The sequence below is a fragment of the Tyto alba genome, unplaced genomic scaffold (genome assembly GCF_018691265.1).
Source record: "Tyto alba isolate M040663 unplaced genomic scaffold, T.alba_DEE_v4.0 Super-Scaffold_40, whole genome shotgun sequence".
NCBI lineage: Eukaryota > Metazoa > Chordata > Aves > Strigiformes > Tytonidae > Tyto > Tyto alba.
Window position 1 is genome coordinate 48,623,436 of NW_024881316.1, and position 25,152 is coordinate 48,648,587.

Below are 25,152 nucleotides of genomic sequence, written 5' to 3' on the forward strand. Positions count from 1 at the left end.
AGTGTGAGCTCTATGGAACAGCTAATCCGCAAATACATTCTAGTTTATTTTTAACAGGACTACTACTACATTTTCACTCAGCAACTTTTCTTCCTCTCAGAGACCCCTCCTTCCTGTTCCCACTCCTAACCCCCACCAAAACAGAGGTTAGACATTAAAGATAATGTTTTCTTAAGCAACTTGTATGTGTGTGGGGTTTTTTGTTTTGTAAGGAAGAAACACCCAACTGAGTTGATATATCTGCACTGTCTGGGGGAATTATAGTAAGGAAAATGTCTACATGGAAATGAAGATGGTCGAGTTTAACTGATGTCCATGGTCGTAACTGTAAAGCATTGCCGCTGCTGCCCATTTGAGTTTCTTTGCTTGCACCATGTGGCGTTGAAATCTGAATGTCATCCCCCTACTTCACTAGGAAGGGATGTAATCTTTTGGGGTTACAACCTGATTGTTTCATATTACAAAACATTTGATATGGTAGTGGTATAAACAGCAAGGACAACAGCTGACTTTCATATTCCATGTTGAGTTATCTTCCCACTCAGGTTGTTGGTTTTTTTCATTTGTGACTTCGAGTGGATGATGCAGTAACCAGGGAATCCAGCAGGGACATTTTTAGAAGAATACATTTGATTAACGATTCTTGTTTTGTCATCCCATATGAAGTGTTGTGTATTAAGTAGTAGATGTATAATCTTAAATGGAAAATTTAATATTTGGCTTTCAGCGTCTCAAAAAGGTCTGATGTCTTATGGATTTAGAGAGACAAAGTATGGGTGATTATGAGGACGGTTGCTTCAAATTGAGAGTAAGTCACTCCTGTTCATCTGTTAAAATTCCAGTATATTCCTTTTCCTCAACACAGATATTCATAACTGCTTTTTGTAATTCAGGATTAGCTGCAGGTGTTGTTCAGCACATTCCTAACCTCTACATTTGTTTTAGCATTAGCAAAAATAATGCTTTTCTTGGTGATATGTATGTTTAAAATGATTAAAAGGGATTCTCAAGATAGATGTGGAGACATCTGGTTTTATTATTGTTTGTAGGAGCACTGCTGTGTACGGTGCTAAATCATGACTGTGTCATCTAAAGTGCTTTTGTAGATGCTGTCCCACATGAATTGCAGTCAAGCAGGCAACAAGTTGCATCTAAAAGCGAGACGTTTCAGTTGGAAGAGACAACCAGCAGGCAATCTGGAAGTTCAAAGTTAGAATTCAGCAGAAACCATCATTTGGCTCCTTTCAGTACACATGAAAGCCTTACGTCTCATTACTGTTTATGAATACCAGCAACTAGCTGTGTATCCTATACTTGCAAACTCAAAATAGCTTCTTAGCAATACAAACTTGGCATCAGGAGCTGACAAGTTTATTTGATATCACCTTGATGTGTTTGGGGTTTTTTTTCAGGGAAATGAATGGCTTCTTAACTGTGTATGTGAACTAACATACTATCACGGATATAATCACTGAGACCACAAAATATTAAGCACTTTTCCACATGGCACGTACCACACTTAGTGTCCCAGATAGGTCACTGGAAAAGGAAAAGATAAGTTTAAGTGAAACCAGCTGCTGTCAAGAATCTGGTGCTGGTGGCTACTGTGGAACAAAAGAACAGTGTGAGGAGGTAAACAGTAGTTCAAATTTTAGGTTGGAATTGACTTCTTTTTTCCTTGTTTTAGGTTTTTACACTTCCAGGGTTTCAACATTTTGCAGAATTTTGCCCAAAATGTAACAGAACCCACATCGAACATAGGCTACCCCTGCATTTGCATCACGAAGAAATGACACAGCATTTGTTTATAGCTGTGTCTTTTAGTGATGGTAGATTTATTTTTTAAAATTGCATATTTACGTGAAGAATTTGAAAGTATGAGCAAGAAATTTCATCAGACTACAAGAAGGACATGTGATTGCTTTTCTGGGCTATTAGGGTTTTTTGCCTCTTTAATTACAATGCTTTATGGCAGAATTGACTGGTGACACTTTACAGAAACTTATAAAATAAAAGTTTTATGAAGGTGAAAGCCACTCCTGTACCACCAGGCCACAAGCTATTCTGAGAGCAAATTCTTCCAGAGCACTGGCACAGCTTTAGCAAATTACTATTTTACAGGGCTACAGCACATGGACAGTGATGAGAATGGAGCTATTTCTGCATTTCTCCAAGGCCAGGTTGGATGGAGCTTTGAGCAGCCTGGTCTAGTGGAAGGTGTCCCTGCCCATGGCAGTGGGGTTTGGACTAGATGATCTTTAAGGCCCCTTCCAACCCAAAACATTCCCTGATTTTCTGCAGTGTCTGAGTATGCATTTTCTATTAATTGTTCTTGGCAGTGGGAACCAGCACACAGGTCTCGGTTCCTGGGTGATTGTTTGTTCCTTTCACTAGGACTTTCAAAAAAGCCAGTTTATTATGGCTGAGATCACAGAAAAGCCAGTTAACTGTTGTCATCATTCAAGATGGACCTTGTAGATGCTTTAGTGCAGAAAAAAGTTCTAAGCTTTGCATTCACAACTAACTCAGGATCTCTGTCCTGCAGTTGTTACACATTTGTTCACGGTGGCTACATGAAGACTCATATATACACAGCCCCTAGTGCAGCATTTCTTGATAGCCAGCTCTATGGTTCCCTGTCCTGTGTGCTGTTTTCTCTATTTTGAGGTCCTTTATATTGTATAAGTGAGGGGGTAAGTACTTAAATAGTTCGATAGTTGCATTCTTGCAGCACAGGACACTTGAACATACAATGAACTTTTAATTGGCCTGAACTGCATGTAATACAGCACACATATAATGTCATGAAAAGGAGGTTTTTTTTAATATTTACACTGATAAACAGGTTTTGCTCCAGAATCAGTGTTGTGAAAGGGTTTAAGGCTCCTTTTGGGGTTGCCTTTTGTTTTGAGGTTGCCTTTTGGTTTGCCTTTTTTTTTTTTTTTTTTTTTTTGAGGGAGAGATGTTGAAAGGGATTTCAAAAGAAAAGGCATGCTGGGGAGATAACAGCTCTGTGTTTAAGAGCAGTGCAGGAAGTGAATAGATGGTGTTGCTTGTGGGAAGCTCTTGGAAGTAATTAGTGATAAGAGTGAGGAAGGAGGAAATCTGGTTGGCAGCTGCTGTGCATTGAGCAGCGCCTCTGACCTTGGCCTGTAGGTGCTTCAAAGCTGCTGGGGAAAGTTTTGCTGCTGGAGCTGCTGCATTTACCCAAATTCCCTTTGAAAGACGTAGTGAAATCTGCTGAAAACCTGCAGGGTGTAATTTCTCATCATATGGCTAAAACCCGTGCGTTCCTCATTTAGGCATTGCCTTAATATAGGTGATAGATTGGAGGACTCACGTTTGTATTTTTTAGATGCCTAGTGAGAGTACTAGGAACAGTCTCCCATTGGTCTGCTGTAGGGTGGGAATTGTATCCTCCTTGCAAACACTTTGCCCTGCCGTGGGACAACATGAGAGTTGGCAGGAGTGAATGAGTTGTTGGCCAGAGTCCAGAGCCCAGGAGGTTGGTTGGCAGGAAAGTACACGGCGGGATTTAGTCTGACACAATTTATTTGGATAAAAGGGATAACTGATGGTGTGCAGTGCGTGTTTCACCTTGCTAAATACCTGAATTCTCTTGCCAGAACTGTGAAATGATAACTTAATCCTTGATTGGTTCTTACAGCGCTGCAGGCCACAGTCTCTGGAAGAATGTTTTGTCAGCCAAAAACTATGTATAGCTTTACCAACCCATTACAATGCCTATTCCATCTAGCTAACTTCTGAATTAATTTGTGGCCAATGCTTTTACACCGTTTACATTGCAGCCTTTGCAGTCGGTACCACTAGTCCCACTTCTCTGCTAATGCCTTTTACCGATTCTTATTTTCTTCCAGCATGAATAAATTACCAACAGTAATGTACAAGCCCTTAAGCAACTGCCAGATTTGTTTTTGGAGGTGATGGGTGTTGGTACAAGTGTTTAATGAAAGAATTTTTTGTACACAAGAATAAATACAGATCATTGGAACAAGAAGTAGGGAATAAAAGCTTATTCAAAATTACCTTCCCCATTAAATACTTTAGGATTATCTGATTCTCCAAATGAGGGCTTTCAGTTGGAACACAATGGGCATGAAAGAACTGCAGTGCTTTGAAATAGTTATGTGGTGTGTTGACTCAGGAATGGTTCACAAAATATTTCCTACACTTAGAAATGACCACAGTGATTTGCTGAGGTGGGAGGGAGAAGAATAGACAAAGCAGATGTGTAAGTTCCTCATGTGGACAAAACATGAATTTTGGAAATTTAAAGGCACAGAGGAATGCTACAGTGAATCAGGAGCACGCACTTAGGGAGAAATAGTTGGGCTTTTACCCCAAAATACTGAAGAAATTGATATTTTGCAGAGAGAAGGAAATGGAAATGCTGAATATGCAAGCAGTGTTTTAGTCCTGTAGCTAAGGACTACTGCACCTTCAGGCTGGTACTTTGTAGCTGTACCTTCAGCTGCACCTTGGCTTTACTGTATGCATCGTGTGCCCACAAGCCTGGTCTCTGTCTTTGCTTTTCACTATGAAGATTTTTTTTTTTTTTAATTTAAAAAAAAAATTAAAATTTTGTTGTCTTCAGAACAAGTTCTTGATGCAGATGTATACGCTTTCATGCATATGTTTCATTCATAGGTTTAAGCAAATATTTAATTCTGCCTAGAGCACTATGACATTTTTTCAGCAGTCCCGAGCCATTAATAGGGCATATATGGGACATGGCAGCTGAGCTGTCAAGATGAAGGCTTGCCTGTAATTTTCATAATTTGCTGTATTTTTTGCTTCTCAGCAAACAGGTCAATTATAGCATATTTCCCATCCTTCTGCTGGGAAAAGAACAGCTGATTTGAATGGCACACTGAGGATAAGGATTTGTTTTCTAGGTCAGGCAGAAGAGCAGCTTGGTGGAAAAATGTTGCCCTGAAAAGCAATAGTCAGAGAGGCTGTGGAGGGATCTAGGATGCTTGGTTTAATGGTTCTTTCTAGTCTTAGTCTCTTTGGGACAAAGATTTTATTTATTTCCTCATGCCAGGTACTCATAGTAGGAAGATTTCAGTCCTGAGAGCTCACTATAGTTTGGAAAAATGACAGCAGAAAGTAACTCCTGCTTTCCACGCTGGGGATATGGGTAGGTGAGGAAAGCAATGTTGTTCGAGGCAGAACTGCAAGCCTGCAGCTGCTGAACTGGGTGAGGTTGCATAAATGCTGGGTAGAAAGGCTGGAAATCTTCATAAAGAAAAAGTAATGTAACATTGTATGCCAAAATGCCTCAAATTCCTGTTGACATTCAGCATATGGGAAATGTCAAAGTGGATATTAGAATTACAGAATCGTTTAGGTTGGAAAAGACCTTTAAGATCATCGAGTCCAACCGCTCAGCTCACCCTGCTGAGCCCACCACTAACCCACGTCCCCAAGCACCACTTCTACATGTCTTTTAAACACCTCCAGAGATGGTGACAGGGGTAGTGGTTGCTGCCTGCTCTCTTATCTTCGTGTTATCAGTCAAGTTTGCTAAAACGGGTTGGAGGAATATAGACAATATTGCAAGAGTAGATTGCGGGGGGGAAGGTATGTGGTCTGTGCTCTGGGGAAGAGTGAAAGACAGTGTGACACTTTTTTCTTTTTTGAGAGATATCAAACTAATTTTACTATAGCTGAATTTTTGAGGTTTCTAAACTATGTCAACATTTTTTTGAAGTGCTCTTTTTGAGATGCCAGTGCCTTGACAAGCTGCCATTCTCAGATCTCATTTTTCACTAGAGTGGTCCAGATGCATCGTGCTGTTCTTTCACCTCCCAGGCTCCTTAGACATCAATGGGAGATTTGAGCTGAGAGTAGATAGATATCGTGCAACAACCTCTGGCTTATCACTGTGCTCATGAAACATGTGCTGAAGTAAGGAAATTCAGGTGGTTACTGAACCATGGAGGCAAAACAAATAACTTTTATGCTAATGGACAACCCTTCTTGCCTACAGTTCTTATCTTCTCCCTCCTCCCCTTATACAATTAGATCAGCATTATTTGTGGTTTCCAGTGTGTGTGTGTGTAGTTTTAAATACCGCTTGAGTCCCTAATTTGGAGTTGGATCCAAAAGAGGCCATGAATAGATTTGCCACATGAAAATAATGCATTGCTTAGCAGCTGCCCAGTTCTGGAAGCATCAAAAATGACCCCAAGGTATAAAGTTCTGCACTGTGCATGTGCCCAGAATTGCCCTCTTCAACAGCTGAAGACCCAGGGATGCTGAAATTGCACTGAGATTCAGAAAGTAACTGGACACTATATCCAGTGAAATTCCCAACCTTGTAAATAGACTGTGGTTATACGAAACACACCATTAAGATGAATTTATTTACAAAAAATGTGGCCACAGCAGTGTTGTCTTTTGAACTGCAGCCGTTTCAAACACTCCCTACTTGCTTAGTGGCTAGTAGACTTGCTAAAGAAGTCAGAGCAGAGTCCATGTGTCGCCTCAAACAGGCATCACTCTTTCCAAAGCGAGGAGGATGTTACTCTTCACGTGAAGACAAGGCACATTTGTGGAACCAAAAAACAAGGTGAAGGGGGTAGTTTGAGTTATTATTTAGACCACCAAGCTGGAAAGTGTCTCCTGAGTTGCAGTGTTTGTGATTACCTAACATAAATTGTGTGGACAGTCATGAGATAAATGATTGTAAGTTCTTTGGGGAGGCGGTCTTTACAGCAGAAAATGTATAGCAGCGTGTGTTATATTACAGAGCTTCTTCATGACCAAGGTAATTCAGTGGAAGGAGAGTAGATAGGGAATTAGCAGGTACTCAGAGACACTTAAGCATAGGAGAGACGCCTCTACTACACATTGTGTTTAGAGGGAGTTAGTGAGTATTTAAAAGAAATAGAAAACATTACCAAAATTCTCTGTATGCTCTCGATGAATCGTTTGTTTCCCTGGGTTGAAGAGTCCATACAGTAATTTCTGTAACTTGGAATGGTTGCCTGCTTAATATGAGAGTGAAGATCTTGTGGGCTACTCTGGAAGCTTGGAGCCTCCATGGCTGCAGATCTTTTCATACTCATGCAAATGGCTCTTGCTCTTTATCACAGAGTGTTCTCTTTTTCACTTCCTCATTTGAAGCAGGGAGATGCTGAAGTAGATTCTTTTTTTGTCAAAGAATATTGGATGCGCATGTTTGGTGCATAGGTACATGTGTGTAAATATAACTGAGTCCATGGAAAAAAAAAAATCAACTCTCTTCCAGAATTATTCTGGGTGTTGTGTTTGCGTTTTCAAGGAGGACGGACAAACTCAAGCTGGTTTAAAGTAGAGGCTTTAATGAGCTTATGAACTGGGTGGTACAGCTGGCGGATCTACAAAAGGAGGAAATGCCAGGCTCGGTGGAACTGAAGGAGTTCTTAAAATACCCTTTCATTGATGAAAAAATGTTGTTCTCATTCCTAGGTGCTCATGCAGGACATCTCACTCCCCCCATCCCCCTTTCCCACCTTTATTTTCTACTTCTAGCTGCCAGTAGACTCCCCTTAGAAATTTCTGTGGATGTCAGCATGTTTTTTCTTTCTGAAGTGAGGGAGCGTTGACAGTTCTCACATCCTGCACAAGGGGAGTGAGCAGGGAGGGGGCCTGGGGAGATTGCTGCTGTTTCTGTTGGTGGAAGAGGTACTGGCACCGGTTTGGCTTGTTCCCAACCTCTACCCTTTTGCTGAGTCTGCAAGAAAAAACATCTTGCAACAAGGAATTGCAGTAGGCCTTGAGATCATTCTGAAGTGAGAACAGTGAGACAAATTTTTCTAAAAGGCTGCTCTAGCTGCCTGAGAACAGACACAGGAAAAGTTGTTTTGAAAGTTTGTTGTTGTTGTTTTTTGTTGTTTTTTTGTTTTTTTTTTTCCCAGGAGACTCGGTGACAGGTCCTCCACCTGATAGCTCTGCCATATATGCACACACAAATGCACACATGGAAGTCAAACCTGCTTTTCTAGGCAGAAGGCTGTAGAAGTAGGGCATGGCTATTTGATGTCGGAAAGGCCTCACAAAGAAAAGAAAAGATCTGTATTAAATTTATGGTGAAAATTCTCTGTGTTTGAAATAATTTTCGCATTGTATTGTGAATGTGCTTGGTGTATTTAATCTCAAAAGAATTGAAGAAAGTTGCTGATAAAGAATTTAATTGTTCATGGTTGTCTTCTTGAACTCTCCGAAATCCCACCTGCTGCCCAAGAAAAAAAAAAAAATGTAAGAAACCCCTACATTTTCAAAATAGGCATTTAAAAATCTTACGATGAAGGAGCTGGCGTTCAGGAGGTCTAAACACAGTTCTTTCTCTGCAGTTTACCTCTGCAGCTAGACAAGTTGCACTGTGTTGCATGGTTAATTGTCAAGTTGCTGCTCAGAAAAAAACTAAAAAAAAAATAGTTCAGAATGTTAGCTGTTCTGAAAATGAGGCTTCATAACATGGTTTCTGCATTAATTGAAGATTTATTCTGTGTATTGATGGGAACTAGAGCGAATAGCATGAACAAAACCTTGAACTGGGAGTTTTGGATCCTTTTGGAAATAAGGAGCTTGTGGCTTGGGAAAGAGAAGGGAGCAGGCTGAAACTCATTTGCTTGGAAAGTAAAATGCTTTTTAAAAACAAAATTCAAAAAAACCCCAGCCCTCACTTCAGAGTGAAAAGTTCTGCATGTGTATGTTTTTCAGACAATAACTTAGTAAGAAGAAAAATAATTAGCTATTAGGTTCTAGTATCACAGCCAAAAGGGTTTTCTGAGGTTTTTTTGTGGTAGAAGGGAACTACAGAATCAGCTATTCAGTGCCACAGCCTTTCGGGTAGCTCTGAGGAGAATCCTGAAAAATTCCAAGATGTCAAACTCTGACCTGTTGAGCTTGTTTCACTCTTCATACAGTCATATTGTTGAGGCGTTTGGGATTTTTTTTTTTCTGATTGTAAGCGTGATGGAGTAATTCTAATGGCACAGTGATTCTCACACAACTGCTGTTTGTACAGACTCTGCTGTGCCACTGGAAGAGATGGAAAGATGAAAAGATAAAAACCAGGCTGTTTTCCCCCTTCTGTAAAATACTGTTATTGCAGGTAGCTTTACAACACGTACTTATGTCCACGTCAGGAAGGCTTTTCTACCCAATTATCCTGCTAGCTATTCTACCAGGTATAGAGATTTTCTTCCAAAACGCTTTCCAATGATTTGGTAGCCTGCAATACGGTTTTATTTTTTGAGTCCTCTAACTTTATATTTATCCTATACGCCTACGGCTTGTGTGGGCATTTTAACGATTGCTTTTAGTGTAAACCCTCTTCTTTCCATAGTGTATAGTGACTCATTCTAGGATTAATTCTGTGTTACTGTGACTTGGATTTTTAGGCCCTTGCCTTAAGCTGAAGGTTATCCCGGATGAGAACGCTGTATGTATGTATAGATGCCTGCATTGGATGACGGTGTAGAACAAGATTATCGTATATATTTCTGTACACCTATGCACATATACAGACATGCACATGCTGCGTTATTATCTTCCTCTTTGGGAGCTTGTCACACAGCTCCTGGGCTGGCTGGGGATCGCCTTTGACTAAAGCAAGTTGTGCCATTGTCCCCGAGGCAGAAGAGGTTTTCTGCCAAATCCCAGGGCAAGGACCATCGTGTTTCCATCTGGAGATTTATCGGTGGAGTTAATAGGCTGCCAAATCGTAAGAGGGCTTTTTTTCCTCCCTCCCGTGGTTATTATAAGGTAGCTACATCAGGCTTTATTAAAAAATACTGAAATTCACAATAGTAATTGAAAGTTTGGGTACTGGCTCTTCACCAAACATTCTCTAGAGCACAATGGTATCTTGACATCTAAGTGTTTACAAACAAAAGAATAAAGTTGTAATCCCCTTGTCATAACACAGGCTTTATGAGATACATGCACTACTTGAATGTGGTCAGGACTAAGCAGATTATTGTACTAACAATACAGAAAATTTAGCTCCAAGTAGAAAACACCCCAAACCCACAAAGCTGCTGTTGAGCCTTGAGTTTTTGGGGTTTTGGGGCTTTTTTTTTTTTTGTTTCTTTTTCTTTTTCTTTTTTTTTTTTTTTGAGTGAGCTGGCAAAAATTAGTTTTGTCAGTAGAAACTAAGTAACCGCCAACTATGCCTGGAATGTCTTGGAGCACCAAAGGAATTTTCCAAGTAACAGTGATTACTTTTGTTCCTTTTAGCTACACAAGTTTAGGCTTTGAACTGTGTATGCTCTTTCACATTTTTTTTTTTTGACGTATTTGGGGATTTTGTTTTAAAGAGACTGTTTCTGCTCACAAAAAATCTTGTGCTCAAATAGGGCGGTGAGGTTTTCTCCCAAAGAGCTCAATATTGCTATGGAGATAAAATCAAGACTCCATCAGAACAGTATTAATTGGAGGTTATCATCCAGAAATTGGAGGCTAGTAGGACTCAGCATTTTGATACCACTTGGTCTTTGTGTAAAAATAGGGAAATAATATTTATAAATTGTTAAACCCAACAGGCTTAAGTACTTTACCTTCTGAAATATTCTGGGAAAGTGGATTCCTGAGTATCATAGGATAAAGAAGCCTGAAGTGATCAAACTTGATTTACTTGACATTTCCTGTCATTGTACACATTCCAGCAGCAAAATGTGTTGCAGGTTGTATTTGTCTGATATGTGGAAAGAGAGGAAACAGCTTCTCAATTAATTCTACTATTTCTTATCAGTTGTCATACTGCTGTCTTTCAATTATGTCTATGATAGTAAAATAATTAAATTTATTGTCTAAATTTTATTTCACCGTTGGCTGGCTTGCTTTTATGTAAGGAAAGAAATTCTGCAGCTGAAATTTAAACAGTAAAACCTTGAACACTGCAGTGTCTTTTCTGACTAAACAGCTGGCTCTTCAAAAAACCTTATTCTGAATTCTTTATTCATCTAGAAAAAACAAAACCACAACAACTACCAATTAAAAAAAAAAAAAAAAAAACAAAACACAAAAACCCCCCAAAAAACTACCAATTAAAGGATCTGCCTCAGAAAGATAGCTGGGATCCCAGATTTCAAATAAATGCAAGATCTTCCTGATATTTTTTTGTGCCTACATCCTTATCTGGTGTGCCTGAAATTGTCTGCCTTGAGACTTGCTGGTGCTAGAGCTCTTCAGTAATACCTACAGCACGTATCAGCTTCTCCACACTAGGAAGCTCCTGTAGTATGGTGGAGGATATATTTGCATCTTCACAGTGGAAGGTAAATGTGAAAATTGTAATCCTGTTGTTCCAAAATAAAAGACTGCAAAGTAGATTTTTGTTAAATCCTGCCTTCTGTTATAGCCAGGTATCTAATACCGAGACATCATGAGTGATGCACAGGTCCCTTTGGTAACCTGCTCCACCCACACCCAATATTTACCCGCCAAGATATAGCTAGAGGTCAAACTCAAAAGTCTTGTTTGAAGGATGAGTTTTCTTGAAAAACGCTTCAGTCCATGAAAGCCGTTACCTTTTAACCCATCACTCTTCAAACAAAGCCTGCATTTGCTTAGTAAAGCTCTGCGCTGAGGTTCTGTGAACGTGGTATTTGATTTTTCTGAGGTGTTCCCAAGCATCCTTACCCTGCTGTGTTTGAGCGGGGAAGCTCATGACAGATGAGTGAGTGAGAGGGAGCAAGGGAGAACACTGTACAGAAGCCACAAGAGAAATTGAGCATTAGAGTTAAAGGTTTTTCATACGGGTGCCATTTGGGGAATATTTAACCAGGGAAAGAAAGGAAAGAAAGATCTGTGGGAACAAGTAATTCTGCCCTGTGTAGCATGAGTTACTTCATTTCAGGGAGTAGCTGGTACAGAATGCAGTTGTGCATTTGTGTGAGAACCTAGCATAGTTTCTATACTGCTTTTATCGGCAACAAAATATTAATAAAATCACAGAATTACAAAACGGCTGAGGTTGGAAGGGACCTCTGGAGGTCATCGGACATTTGTCCTTTAGGTGCTGTGCTGGAATTTTTTCCCTTTGACTCGATTCCAAGACCAGGTCTGGGGCTCCTTGTCCTGTGGTGTTGATATTCCCAGGTGCACTGAGCGGGAGCGAAGGCATAGTTGCCACATAGCATTTCTCTTCCAGATTTGCTTGGAAGCGTGGAGTGGACATTATGCCTGTGCGTGTTATAACAGGGTCTGTGAATGTGGGCTAGGAGCAGTTTACTTGATACTAGATTTAAGAAGTATTTAAGACACACAGTGGTTTGGACTGTATCGGTACAAACTTTAAAAAGAAGAAACTTACTATAAAATAGAGTTGTTCCTGGATCTGAAAGGTAAATTACTGTGATGCGTGATGCCAGCTTTACTTTTAATAAGATATGTGTGAATACAAACTGATTTAAAGCAAACTAACTCACCCAGGAGCATGAAGATGTGGTTTTAGGCTGATTGCTGGGAGACACTGACACTTTTCTGCTGTCAAGCCCCAAGCAGTTTTTCCCCCTCAGTATGTTTTTCTAATTGTCTTTTTAGCTACTTTGTAGAGTTTATACTGAGCAGTTGCTGCTAAAGGGCATAAAATTGCACTGATCGTATTGGAATTTGATATGCTTGTTTTTTCAGTAGTTATGGAAGATTGAAAGTGGAAAGCGATAAGAATTTCTGGAGATTTGATACTTTCCTAATCCATAGTTATTGTTGGAATTGTTCCCCCTCCTGACTTCTTTTTCTTAACCTGCACATTCTTATTATATTTTGCTATCCCAGAAGCTTCTGAATATGGTAAAATGTTATGTTTCAGTTTCATAAGTCCAGCGTAGCCTTGTGCCAGTGAGCAGTATCAGCCATATTTACAGTTTGGATGTTGTTGCAATCACAGTTCAAAAAGAATATTTCCTATGCCAAAAAAACACCCCAAACACAAAACAAAACAACAAAAAGAACCCACCAAACCAACCAACCAAAAAAAACCCACCAAAACCCCAAAATCCCAAACCCAAACAAACAGAAAAAAACCCACGCAACCCCCCAAAACCAACCAACCAAAAAAAGAAAAAAACCAACCAAACAAACAAACAAAAAAAAAAAACCCAAAACCAAACCAACCCCGAACTGGCTTGTCAGATCATGTCCTACAGCCTCTGCACTTCTTTGCCCTGCTTTCCGCCTTGCTGCCTCCCACCTCTCTACTCCCATTTGCCCCATCTGCCCATTTCTGATTTAGGCAAGAAGCAGGATGTGCTGTGACTGATTTAGAGCATGTGCTGATTTGCCAGCTGGCTGCTGTCTCAGAGCTGTTGGGTCAGCCAAAGAGAATAGATAAGGCCTGAGCTATCCTTGCCTCTTCACAGTAATGTTTCACCTCTACTCATTTGCTGTGGTGTTTTCCTTAAGAGATTTGCAAAATCTCAAATATAATTGAGGTCACTGTACCTTCCCTCTCCTTCTAAACCCGAAAAGCCAAAGTAAAATATGATCTGAGATATGACTAAAGTAGCACTAATAGCTGTGGCTAAACAGAGTAGTTCATTGTGCTTGAATGTATAATTTAGTTATTGGAGATGCTATTCTTCTTTAATAAAAAACAGGAGAAACAGTGTTATTGGACATATACTGATGGACTCAGCTGGGAATTGCGCTGGTTTTATCCGGTGCTTAAGTTGTGCATAAGATCTGGGAAACCAGTAGCATTTTTATATGAAAGCAAACATGTCTTGGTCAAAAGGCTTATACCAGCTAGCTTAAAAAGAAATGATTACTCAGGGATGCATGTCTTCATTCATTCTTGAAACAACATATGTATTCAATTGGTTGCAACAAATGAAATAGTAATAAATGGCAGCAGTTGTTTCGCAGTATTTTCAGTCTCCTTTTTTAATTTTAGAAACCCTAGATACATTAGATTCCCCCTACTTCTGTTTAACATTGAGTTGAAAAAAGATAAAAGGGGGGAGTTGGCAAAGGAAAATCCTGTCAGCCTGGCTTCAAGTGAAAATACGTAGCTGAAAACATCTTAGTGACATCCTTCAGTAGCTAAAAGATAAGTTTTCCCTTCCTGTCCTGGATGTTTCTGCTGCATTTGAGATAGATGTGAATTATTGGCTGTCAGCTAAGGAATGATAGCAAGTCCTGCCTGCACCTCTGAAGTGGCGGCATCCTTGGGGGAAACTGCCAGACGGGTGCTTTGAGATTCCTGCAACAATCATTTCGCTGTGAGCTCCTTTTTCACTCTCTGTCGTGCAGACGCTGGTTTGGACGTGGGTTTTGGCACGAGCAGTTGGCAGGTGACACAGCTGTACATGACCTGTTCTGCTTTGGAGCTACTTGTGGTTCTTTACTATTTATTACGATTACAAGTTGTCAATATTAGGATCCTCTGGGATCTTTTTGTTAATGCCAGCCTTATCCATAGGAAATGTTCTTTGCATACGTTGCTGTCACCCGTGTGGTGTTGTAGGCGATACTTCCCTGCTCTGTAGGCAATGCTGTTGCTTTGTATTTACCTTTTCATCACCTCCCAGATGAACTGTAGCAATGCACCGTACTTGGGCATGGAGCCTCCTCTAAACACCCCGTGCTTCTGCTTGCAGCTGAGCAGACTCCTGTGGGTGCCGTATCCCCGTATCTATTCATTTCTCACGGGATTTTGAATCGGGCTGAAAATCTTTTCATGGGTTTCTGGCCCCAGCTATCGTGGCGCCCAGCTGCAGTACTAATGGATTTGTATATGCACAGCACAGTCTTGCATAATATAGTCTGCACCTTTAATGCTTTCCTTAGGGAAACATTTGTCCAATTTATCCTCTTCTTGGTCCAAAGTACACAGAACAAGCTACAGCTCTAGATAGCTGTGCTGTATCCTAAATGCTGTACGCTGGGTTTCTTCGATATAGGGCTTCTCTTTGCTCATGTGTGGATTAAGCAAGGCAGCGGGACATGGTTTTGTGTGTTTGTGCAGCTGTTTAGAAAATGAGATACTTAAATTAAGACCGTTAGTCTGAACTAAGCTCGATGATTTACATAGCCTAGCATGATCCATCCTCTTAAAATTGTATATGTGGTAGGACTTCTGAGGTTGTATCCTTATTGCTGCTTTAATCCCAGTACTCAATAATACATCCTGTATTGAGGGCTGGAAAGATGAACTGCATTGTCTGAATATAATCCTGCCTTGGAACTGGGCTGGGGAATATGAGCATAACTGCTTGCTGAATTAAGAGCGGTGTCACATCTGAGTGCTAAATTCAAACTCAGAATCCAGGCTTGCTATTCTCTTTATCTTACAATGAGAATGATCTTCCTCTAAGAACAGGAATAAGCCTGCCTTGTAAGCAGGGGCACCCCTAAAAGCCACTTAGGAGTTTCCAGCGAAGTCCTTCATCGAATTGCTGCACTAGCATTTCAGAGCACAGAAAGCCACCAGAATCCTCTTGCGGCTCTCTTGGAGTAACTCAGACGGGCTCGCTGGTGTCTTCTGCGTCTGAATCAAAGTCCTGGTGAAGGAGATTCCCTCAATACATCTCCAAGCCTATGACCCACCGGGCAGCAACAGAGGCAGTTGAGAGTCTTCACCAAGCATCCTGCCAAGGACCTTGGGAGAGCTTCTATTCCGACAGCCAGACGACAGGGAAAAAGTGGTCACGTTGTTATCGCTCGCTTGAATGACCCTGCGACGTGGCTGTCATGGAGTAACCTTGATTTAAATAATCACCCGGTGCAGCGGGTCACGCCGACTGCTGCTGTCCGAAGTCACCATCATTCCTGTTATGTCAGACAGATACGTGCATTAGATCTGAGCCCGAGTAGAAGGAGATGATGGACTTGCTTAATAAATATTTTTGAGAGAAGACGCTGAGAAATAACTATTTTTAAACTCGCTTCTCGACCCACATGAGCAGCAAGAACTCTGAGATTAATCTTATATGGCTCCCGTGTCTTTCTCCTGCTCTGTTCAAAAGAAATCGGTGATGCTTGTCACAAGACTTTACTTGTTACTGATGTCAAGAGCTTCCTAATCTCATTTGGAAAGTCCAGGACAAGGAGAATATTGGTTCTCGGTTGTTCTGTCTTCTTTATGTGGGAAGACTGCGTTAACCTGCTGTCGGGGCATTGACTGATGCTGTGCTGTTACTTTAAAGGACACTCCAGTAATTTTGTACTTGTTAAAAAAAAAAAAAAAAAAAAAAAGAAAAAAAAGAAAAAAATACAAACCAAACATAAAAAATGCCCCCAAACAAACTTTTAAATTATGCACATAACAGATTAAAAGAATTGCTATTCTCTGCTCATTCTTTTAGGGAAATAAATATTTGCTCTGCTGTCCCAGCAACTGGGAGTGAATGGAGCCGGGCAAGCCCAAGGGTTGGACTCTGAAATTTCGTCTTGGATAACTCTCCTAAAGTTCTTGTTCCAGTGGTTTTGGAAATTTTGACATTGCTTGGGTACTTTGTTTTTAAGAGACAGTGACACCCACAAAACCGGAGAGAGGTATCACAAGAAAAAAAAAAACCAACAACCTGGGAGAGAATGAGGAAGAGATGGTGGCAGCATGAGGAAAATCAGTGGCTTTGAATTTAAAATCAACTTATTCAGATCAGCATCTCAAATCTTACTTTTGAAAAGAGATAAGCATTGGTTTGTGAAATGACTTGGGATCTGTAAGCAAGGGGAGATACGAGGAGAGAAATGAACTTTTTAAATACAGTACTCCAATGATGAGGTGTTAATGATAGAATAATTAAGCAAAAATCAGTACAGCTAACATTATTTGTTTTTCTTTTGTCTTTTTCTTACCCCAACCCTATGCCAAATCATTTCTGCTGCTGATGCTTTGGGGAACAGTAGGACCCAACCAAAGGTAAGGGCTTTTATTGCATGTTAAATCAGTGTGTGAAAAATTGTCGTATCACTCATTCAGCCTTGGTTTGTCCAAATATTAAAAGCATTTAGAAAAACAGCTCTGTAGTTGATCAGCTGTTGAGTAAGAAACTCGAAGCATCTCCTTGCTGCAGAAGAGCACTGTACAGCCTGTGCCAAAAAATGAGTCACAGGAACAAATGAGAACATACAGACTCATCATTACAGAGTGTGAATGGAAGACTACTTGTTATTTGTGGGCTTTTAAAAGCATTTTCTGGTATTTGTGTTAAAGCAAACTCATTTTGTGGTTAATGGCTCATGATCCCGTGACTCAGTATTTGGTATGCAGATATCTATCTCTATTCTAGCATATCAAGATTCAGCTTTACTGATGTGGTCATGTAGCCAATGATGTTTTCTTAAGTGCTCTGAAGGCACGGGATGCTATAATAATATGCTTAATTGTATAATAAATTCAAAGAACCAAAAAAATTTAATTTTAAATGAACAGGCTGTTGTTTCCTTAATTAGAGAATGTAAAATAACCACTATTATCATTTGATGCTGGGACATTAGAGTAGGAAAAAAAAAACCAAACAGACAGTATACTTTTGAAGATAAGTTATTTAAATTTCAAGGATTTTGCTATACTAAGCTTTTTCATAAACATGGGTAGTAAGTTTGGATGTGTTGGTAGTATGGATTTTCACCTCTTGGATAGTTTTCCTAATCATTTTAGTTAGTATAAATAGTTGAGGAAGATTTGCTTTGTTGTTCCGTGAGTCTTTAAATTATTTCTCAGATTCCATTATATGATCTGTTAGGAAATGCTATAACTGAAGTAATTCACTACAGACTCCGTCATTCTTGTTAGGGTTTTCCCAGTATAAATATAGATAGGATGCAACATATTTTGTTCCTACAATCTTTAGTAGTTAAGAGATGTTGAGTTTGATTACCTATGTAGATGCTAGTTCATGGTTAGTACCTTTAGCATACAGATGACAGACTTCACTAAAATGGAATGTGAAAATGTGTTGACAGATAAAATGAAATTTTCAGAAATAATGGAATGAGAGTTCAGGAGGTGGATGCGAGGTGCTGGCGTGGTGTGCTTGCTCTGCCAGTGTGATCTGAAGGGATGCAAACGTTGGCTACATAGCACTACAGAACATCTAAAGAGGAAAGAGCAGTCTTCATTAAGCTTAGGGGAGAAATAAGCGGCTGAAGAGCAACACTTTGTACTTCCCTTTACATCCTACAGAGTAAATTTTGTGTGAATGTAGGTCAGATATTACCCTGAATTTTTTTTTTTTTTTCTTTACAAATACATATCCAGGGGAATTGTTTTTGCAAATGCCTGGTTTTGCAGCCTAAGGTCCCAAAATACATCTGATCTTATTGGAGACTGGAGCTTTCATAATGAAAGGTGCCTGTGGACCTTTAAATGCATTTACCACAAAATGGAAACTTTTCTATTTAAAGAGATTATAGTGCTACTCTTCTCATGATGAAAATCATTTGTTCTATATTGTTCTTTACAAGTACGAGACTTCGGTGATGACTGCTTGTGTAGCTAAGCAGTATGCAAATACATACTCCTCTTGTACAGAAAGAGGTTCCTACCCTAAAGCATGTTTTTTCATTTATGCAGACAAGAGACACAGGGAGATGGCCAGCAGAAACAGCCAGGGGACATCTGTCTGTTTGCAAAACAGTCTTGTGATAAATGAATTGCACGGATGGGTTTTAAGGACGATAAGGAGAGCTCCTTGACATCCACTCGCTTGCCACATGGAGAGCTTTAGGAGAACATGGAATAGAATTCACACAGTAGAAAGGAAGAAATAAAAGCAAGGGACAAATAAAAGCAATGAACAGACTTGCATATAGGAAGATGCTGTGTTTGTTTAGGCTTCGAACTCATAGAAGAGAAGTAATTCTGTGGGAATGTGTTTTATATTCAGAATCGCCCCAAGGAGCGTGATGTTAGCCAACATAACACAGTGCTGTCAAAATTTGGATAAGATGTTTGATTTGGCAACAGTTTTTATAAGGTGTCCTGGTTATTTTCCTACAGGTGTTCGCTTACGATCACTGCTTTTGGTCTATGGATGAATCTGTCAAAGAAAAATATGCAGGTAATATACACTGTAGCTTTGTGCTTGTTGTGCCCAAGTGTGAATGATCTAATTAAAATACAGGATTTGCTACAGGGCACAGACCATATGGGGCAAAGTGCCTTTCCCCTATTCCCCCAGCTGCTTGTTGTCAAAAGGAAAAGGAAAATCTTCAATCATTCCTGGTTTTCTTCTCTAAAGATGATAATAGCTGTAGACGTTGCTACCTGTTTGCAGTGTAGGAAATTGAGAAATCCATCACAATAATGGGTTGCTCATATTTATATCTTTACTTAAAATACCGTTTCAAGTCCATCATTTTAAAAGCATCAAATACATTTCTTTTCAGAACTCGAGGAACAGTGATATATGTAACTTCATGTTTCACAGTGCTGAAGGGAGTTTGGCATCACATTAGAACTTAATAATGGAGTATTCAAAAAAAGCCTAATTTAATACAGGGGTATGTGAATTCATATGGTCTGGTGAGAATGTGTAATATATTTAATGAAGTGCTTTCTGTGTATTATTATGATACATTTTGGCAAATAGTTATGGTAAAATATGAAATATATTTGAACTTACCACTCTTCTGATCTGTTCCTTTCATGCTTGTTATCTCTTTAAAGTGGGAATCAGTTAAGTTTACTTACATTTATTGTAAAAAAATCACAAGAAAAAAGGTGTGTATGCTTCTAGGTTTTAATTTCTCTAGCAAATAACTAATGAATAGTAATTTAGTGAGGAATTGAGAAAACCATGACACTTTCAGCCATACAAATTACATAGGAAGGTAATTGGTTTTTTTCTTGAACTAATGGAGGCTACTATGTTACTTATATTATGGTCTATTATACATTGGAAGTGTTTGGTCCAAAACCATTCCGCTGTGCTTAGGTAGGCACAGCTATTAGTAATTCTGATGGGGAATTTTGCATGTGTAAAATGCAGAGTGCACTTGGATGTAAAGATACATACAGACTTCAGTCAACGAGAGAAAGGAAATGCTTTCATGAACGTTAACTTATGTGAGAGGACTTTTCAGTCCATAAAGTTCTGCCTTGTCTTGTTCAGGCTTTAGTTTCTCTGCTTGTAAAAGAAATTCTGAAAACAGAGGGTGTGTTTAAGTAGGTAATACCCAAATATATTAATAATGTTTTCCTCCACTTGGAAGAGGAGCTGAAAAGCTGTTCCTACAGATTTAATTCAGTTACAAAAGAAGTGATAGACCCTGTATTTTGCTAATGCATGTCTTGTACTCTAATATCTCCCACATAGTTGTGATATCTTCTCTGCAAAAACCTCCTCATGGTATTATTTAATACCTTATACAGTAAAATTACCTAGTGCTCTACTACTTGCCCTAGATTAAAATCAACTGAGAGTTGTTAAGATATACAGGGTGAGTATATTTTGAGGTGGTGTCATTTGCCAGTGGATTAAATTCTGCAGCTGGTAGTAGATTTTCTGCTGATAAAACTTGTGAGTATGAACATTGATAGGATGTTGTTTTAAGCATACACAGGTATATATGCATGATAATCACAGCTGCTGATTTTTGCAGTAGCATAAATCTGGAACACGACTACTGGCTGATGGTCCTGCTTTTGCAGGGGGAGCAAATATTGGATGCTAAATATGTTATTTGGGCAACAGGAGCAGGAAAACATGGACTGTTTGCTTTTACATAATTACTGAAGGATCCAAATCAAGGAGCGGGGGGAATCTGTTGCTTTGTTACAATGCTAGCTTGTGTGTTTTATTTCTTAGGTCAAGATGTTGTTTTCAAGTGCCTTGGAGAGAATATTCTTCAGAATGCCTTTGAAGGCTACAATGCTTGCATCTTTGCCTATGGGCAAACTGGTAAGTCCCTTCTGGACATAAGCAAAAAATATTCTTGATGCAGAAGGTGTTAACATTCTGACTGGAGGCTCTTTTCACGGCTGTTGTGACATTGTTTCAGGAGAAATGCCTTGTATTGCAGATAAGAAATGTTTTTCTCTTTTGTAACATTAGATAGGAGGTGGACAGGATGAGAAATTGGATTTTGTCTGTTGCTGTTGGCTACCCTTATTTCTCACACCTTAGATTATAATCTTTGGAGTGACCATGATCGTCCTTGAGTTCAGTGCATCACTCACGTTTTCTGTCTCTGCAGTTAGAATAATCTTTAATCGTCATTTTAAAACCAATGTGCAAAAATGAGTATGCTTGTGCAACTGATTTTTCTTGTTGTGGCACATATCTGAGTGTTGGTGGGTTGTCTTCTACAGCGTGACTGTATCTACCTGAAAAAGTCTTCTCTGCTAGTTTGAACTAAATTTCTTGTTTCACTTTTCTTTTTCATTAAATAATCTTTAGCTAGATCGTGTTTTGATTGCTTTGAAATAGAAAACTGCACAAACATCTTTCACTGAAATGCCATTTTTAAAAATTTTTTTTTACCTCTTCTCTCTAGTTCATTTCCATGTTCTGCAGAGCAGGATACTTTGTTGCATGTACACTAATCATAGATTCAATCACACAGGATCTGGAAAATCATATACAATGATGGGTACTGCTGACCAGCCTGGATTAATCCCTAGACTTTGCAGTGGACTCTTCGAAAGAGCCCAGAAGGAGGAAAATGAAGAGCAGAGTTTCAAAGTGGAAGTATCCTACATGGAGATATACAATGAGAAAGTCAGAGATCTGCTTGACCCAAAAGGGTAATTTGTGTGCCAACAGCACGGCAATATGTTGTCATACAGTCTTCCTTTCCATAACCAGCTTGCCTTAATGGATCCCATCTAAGGCATCTGTGTCGGATGGCTTTCGCTTCTTCCTGATCTCAGTGTCCTTTCATTTTAAATCAAAATAAGGTAGTGAGACTAAAGGCTTGGAGTAAACTCACCCTAGTGCTAGCTTTTATGAAGTGACAAAAATACCTATGTCGGCTTTTTCTTTTGCATTATAGTCCTTGTTCTGTGCTTTGTTATTGTTTTTGTATGACCATCATGTTTGAGATCTGTCAGTGAGAAATTGACTTTCTATAAATGTTGTCTTAAGTCAGTCATGTGCTTATAAATAACTTTTTTTTTCCAACCAGAAGCCGTCAGTCATTAAAAGTTAGAGAACACAGTGTTTATGGTCCTTACGTAGATGGCCTATCCAAACTAGCTGTTGCTAGCTACAAGGTAAGGATTGATTTTATGAAAGGCTCGGGTTGACATCCTAAACACTAGGGTACTGTCCCTTAAGCAGGGCAAAATTATTAAGCCACTCCTAATTGCCATGGCAGTAACATGGATTTTAGAGCAAGAGAGCTGTAGGATTGTTGTATTGTGATCCCCGGGGAGGACAGGGTGAAGAGCAGAAACTCATCTTCATCCCGTACTATTCAATAGTTCTGGAAGTAATTCAACTATGTAATGAAACAGCTTTCCTTCCAAATATAAGATGAGTGTATGCTGTATCCATGATTAATTACAGAACCAGGATTTGGCAGAGACAGGCTTTCAGTACCACATTTTGTCACTTTTTGGCTGTCATACGATTGCCTAGTAATGTCACTTACCAGTAGCACACAGACACACTGGAATTGTAAACTAATGATTGTTTACTATGCAAATACTTGAGAACAGTGCATGAAACTTGCTTACTGGATAGTAAATGTTTATACATGCATTCACAAAATGCCCCAAGTTTTAAGAAGCATTAACGTACTGTGGGAGAAATGAGTAAATATGGGATGGAATTCTGTCATCTTAAGCAAAACGTGAAAATGATGCAGTCCTTCCTCTTGCAGTCTCTCCAGGTATTAATCTGCCTCTCTTTGGTGGCTTCTGTTAAGACACATTGCATGCTTTTATTTTACATGTTACCCAGCAGCTTTGTGTCATACAGCATACAGAGTCAAAGTGATCTGTGGTGTTCTTCTGTTTGATTGTATTTTGTTTTGGATTTTTTTTTTTTTTTTTTTTTTTTAGCATCATCCATCTAGAGAGTCATAAATAAAAGTTAAGACCACGACTCTAAAGTTTTAACTATTTTATGGGATTGCTGTAAAACCCTGAAGCAGGGGAGCTGCCTATTTCTCAAGTATCACAACTTAACATATAAAGACTTTATAAGCTGTTATATGTAGGAGGAACATAATGACCTGTTCAGTGTGGTAACACTTTGAGCCTTATGTCAGTATTGCAGATTTCAAGAACATGTGTTTGAGAACTAAGGTTAAAATGTTAGTGTTCAAACGTGATTTGCTGTTTCTTCACATTTTTCTTTTCTTTTGAGTATTGCTATGTGCAACTAGGTGCATTATTTTTGTTGATCATTTAATATCTAAGTTAGAGGTAATGAATGAATATGCATGTCACAACATTGTGTAATTTCTAGTCTTTAAAGGGGAGATCACAATTTTTTTTTTCCTCACACTGTATGAACAAGCAGTGGGAAACCTAGTGGGAGAATCATTGCTGTATTTTTCCCAAAATCAGATTGTTTTGGTAGATAGTTGAAAAGAATCTTAATGCAGATATGCTTATGGCTATGAAAATTCTATCTAGGACATTGAATCGTTGATGTCCGAGGGCAACAAATCTCGAACAGTGGCTGCAACCAACATGAATGAGGAGAGCAGTCGGTCCCATGCAGTCTTCAAGATTATCCTCACCCACACACTCTATGATGTACAATCAGGGGTAAGTAAAAGAAGTTACAAGGTCCAAATGTTAAGCCTGGATGTGTGTCTCTTGCTTTAATGTATTTCACAGACTTTTGGTTGGAAGGGACCTCGGGAGGTCATTTGCGAGAGTCTCCTGCCCTTGTGCACTGCTAGCACTGGATCAGGGTAGCTATGGCTTTGTCTGGCTAAGTCCTCGTGATGCTCAGGGGCTTGTGCCCCAATGTAGGAAAATCAATTTTAATAGGTTTGCAAGTGGAAATAATGTGTGTGTTTGTTTTTTTTGTTTTTTTTTTTTTTTTAAATAGAAAGCAAAAATGCAGGCCCCAAGTTGCAGCAGACGTGCTGGAAGGTGCAAGGAAGGATCTCCTAATCTTAGAATCTGAACTAAAGAAACATTTATTTTTAAGCAACGGTGTGTTGTATGTGCTTGAAGCAGAAACCAAAGCTGAAATTTGTAGATGGAAAATGGAAGAATACCAGAGTATACATCTGGTAATCTCCTTCAAGGTGTTATTTCATACAAATATGCAGAAATTATCAACTTTAAAAAACAAACACTCATTTAAAAATTTTGCATTGTATGACATTAACACTTTTATATATATATATATCTAAAAGATGTTTAAATGTGAAAGTATTTTTCTTTACATTTCCTTATATGTAAATGTTCCTTTGAGGGGCATGTGAAATACATTCATGTTAATATTATTTAATCCCTCACAGAGAGTGGTGATAAACTAAAATTGAAATAGATCTCTTATGCCAAAATTCTTTAATCTTTGTTGATAGATTCTGTACTTGGGGGATTCTTCAATGTCTTCAAAGCCTTGGAGAAATTTAGTGTCTACAGAGCAAATCTAAGGCATGTATGTGCCTAACTAAATATTGAACACAATGTAAAGCATAATGAGCATTTGGATTGTTTCCTTCTCATTTCTCAGTCTACACCAATCTTCTTACTCAAACAATTTTGCTCATTCTCTATTTGGATGTATTTTCCCTTTGCACTTCAAATCGGCACACATACTATGCTAAATTCCTTGATTTACCATAGTTTATAATTCCATTTTTTCTGTGGCTGTACTGCAGACTTATCATACATATTTTTTGTGTGGTCATGGTCAGCCTAGATGCAACGTGGTAGTTCTTGTCAGTCTTTTCTGCATCTTTACTGACCACTGTGTGAGTTTCTGGAACAGATTTCTCTGTTTTCCCATCTGTTGGTCCTTTCAGTCCTGGAAATGACGTGTTACGGTATGGCCTGATGATCACACTGTATTTTGAGAGGCCAAGTAACATTTTTGAAAGCATGTTGATTCTAATTATCCTGTTCATTTAGGGCAACTGTGGTACTGAGGTGCTGAAGTCCTAGATGCTTCAGAACAGCACGATGTAATCACACTGTTCTCAAAGGCAGTGTTAGCTCTTCAACTTCAAATTGAGATATGCAATTCAGGGAGTGTTTCAGAATGTAATTTTGGG

At 39.2% G+C, this 25,152-nt stretch overlaps 1 protein-coding gene across 4 annotated transcripts in view; it reads left to right on the plus strand.

The window, feature by feature from the left end:
* KIF13B (kinesin family member 13B) overlaps nt 1-25,152 on the plus strand; it is a 140,140-nt gene that overhangs the window by 35,670 nt on the left and 79,318 nt on the right. For 2 of the 4 annotated variants that reach the window (XM_042803364.1, XM_042803366.1), the window contains exons 3-8: nt 16,867-16,882; nt 18,965-19,025; nt 20,775-20,867; nt 21,532-21,712; nt 22,093-22,180; nt 23,552-23,686. In XM_042803364.1, the coding sequence (XP_042659298.1) occupies nt 16,867-16,882; nt 18,965-19,025; nt 20,775-20,867; nt 21,532-21,712; nt 22,093-22,180; nt 23,552-23,686 (574 nt within the window). The remainder of the gene's footprint in view (nt 1-16,866; nt 16,883-18,964; nt 19,026-20,774; nt 20,868-21,531; nt 21,713-22,092; nt 22,181-23,551; nt 23,687-25,152) is intronic. The other 2 variants (XM_042803365.1, XM_042803367.1) reach the window with 1 other exon arrangement.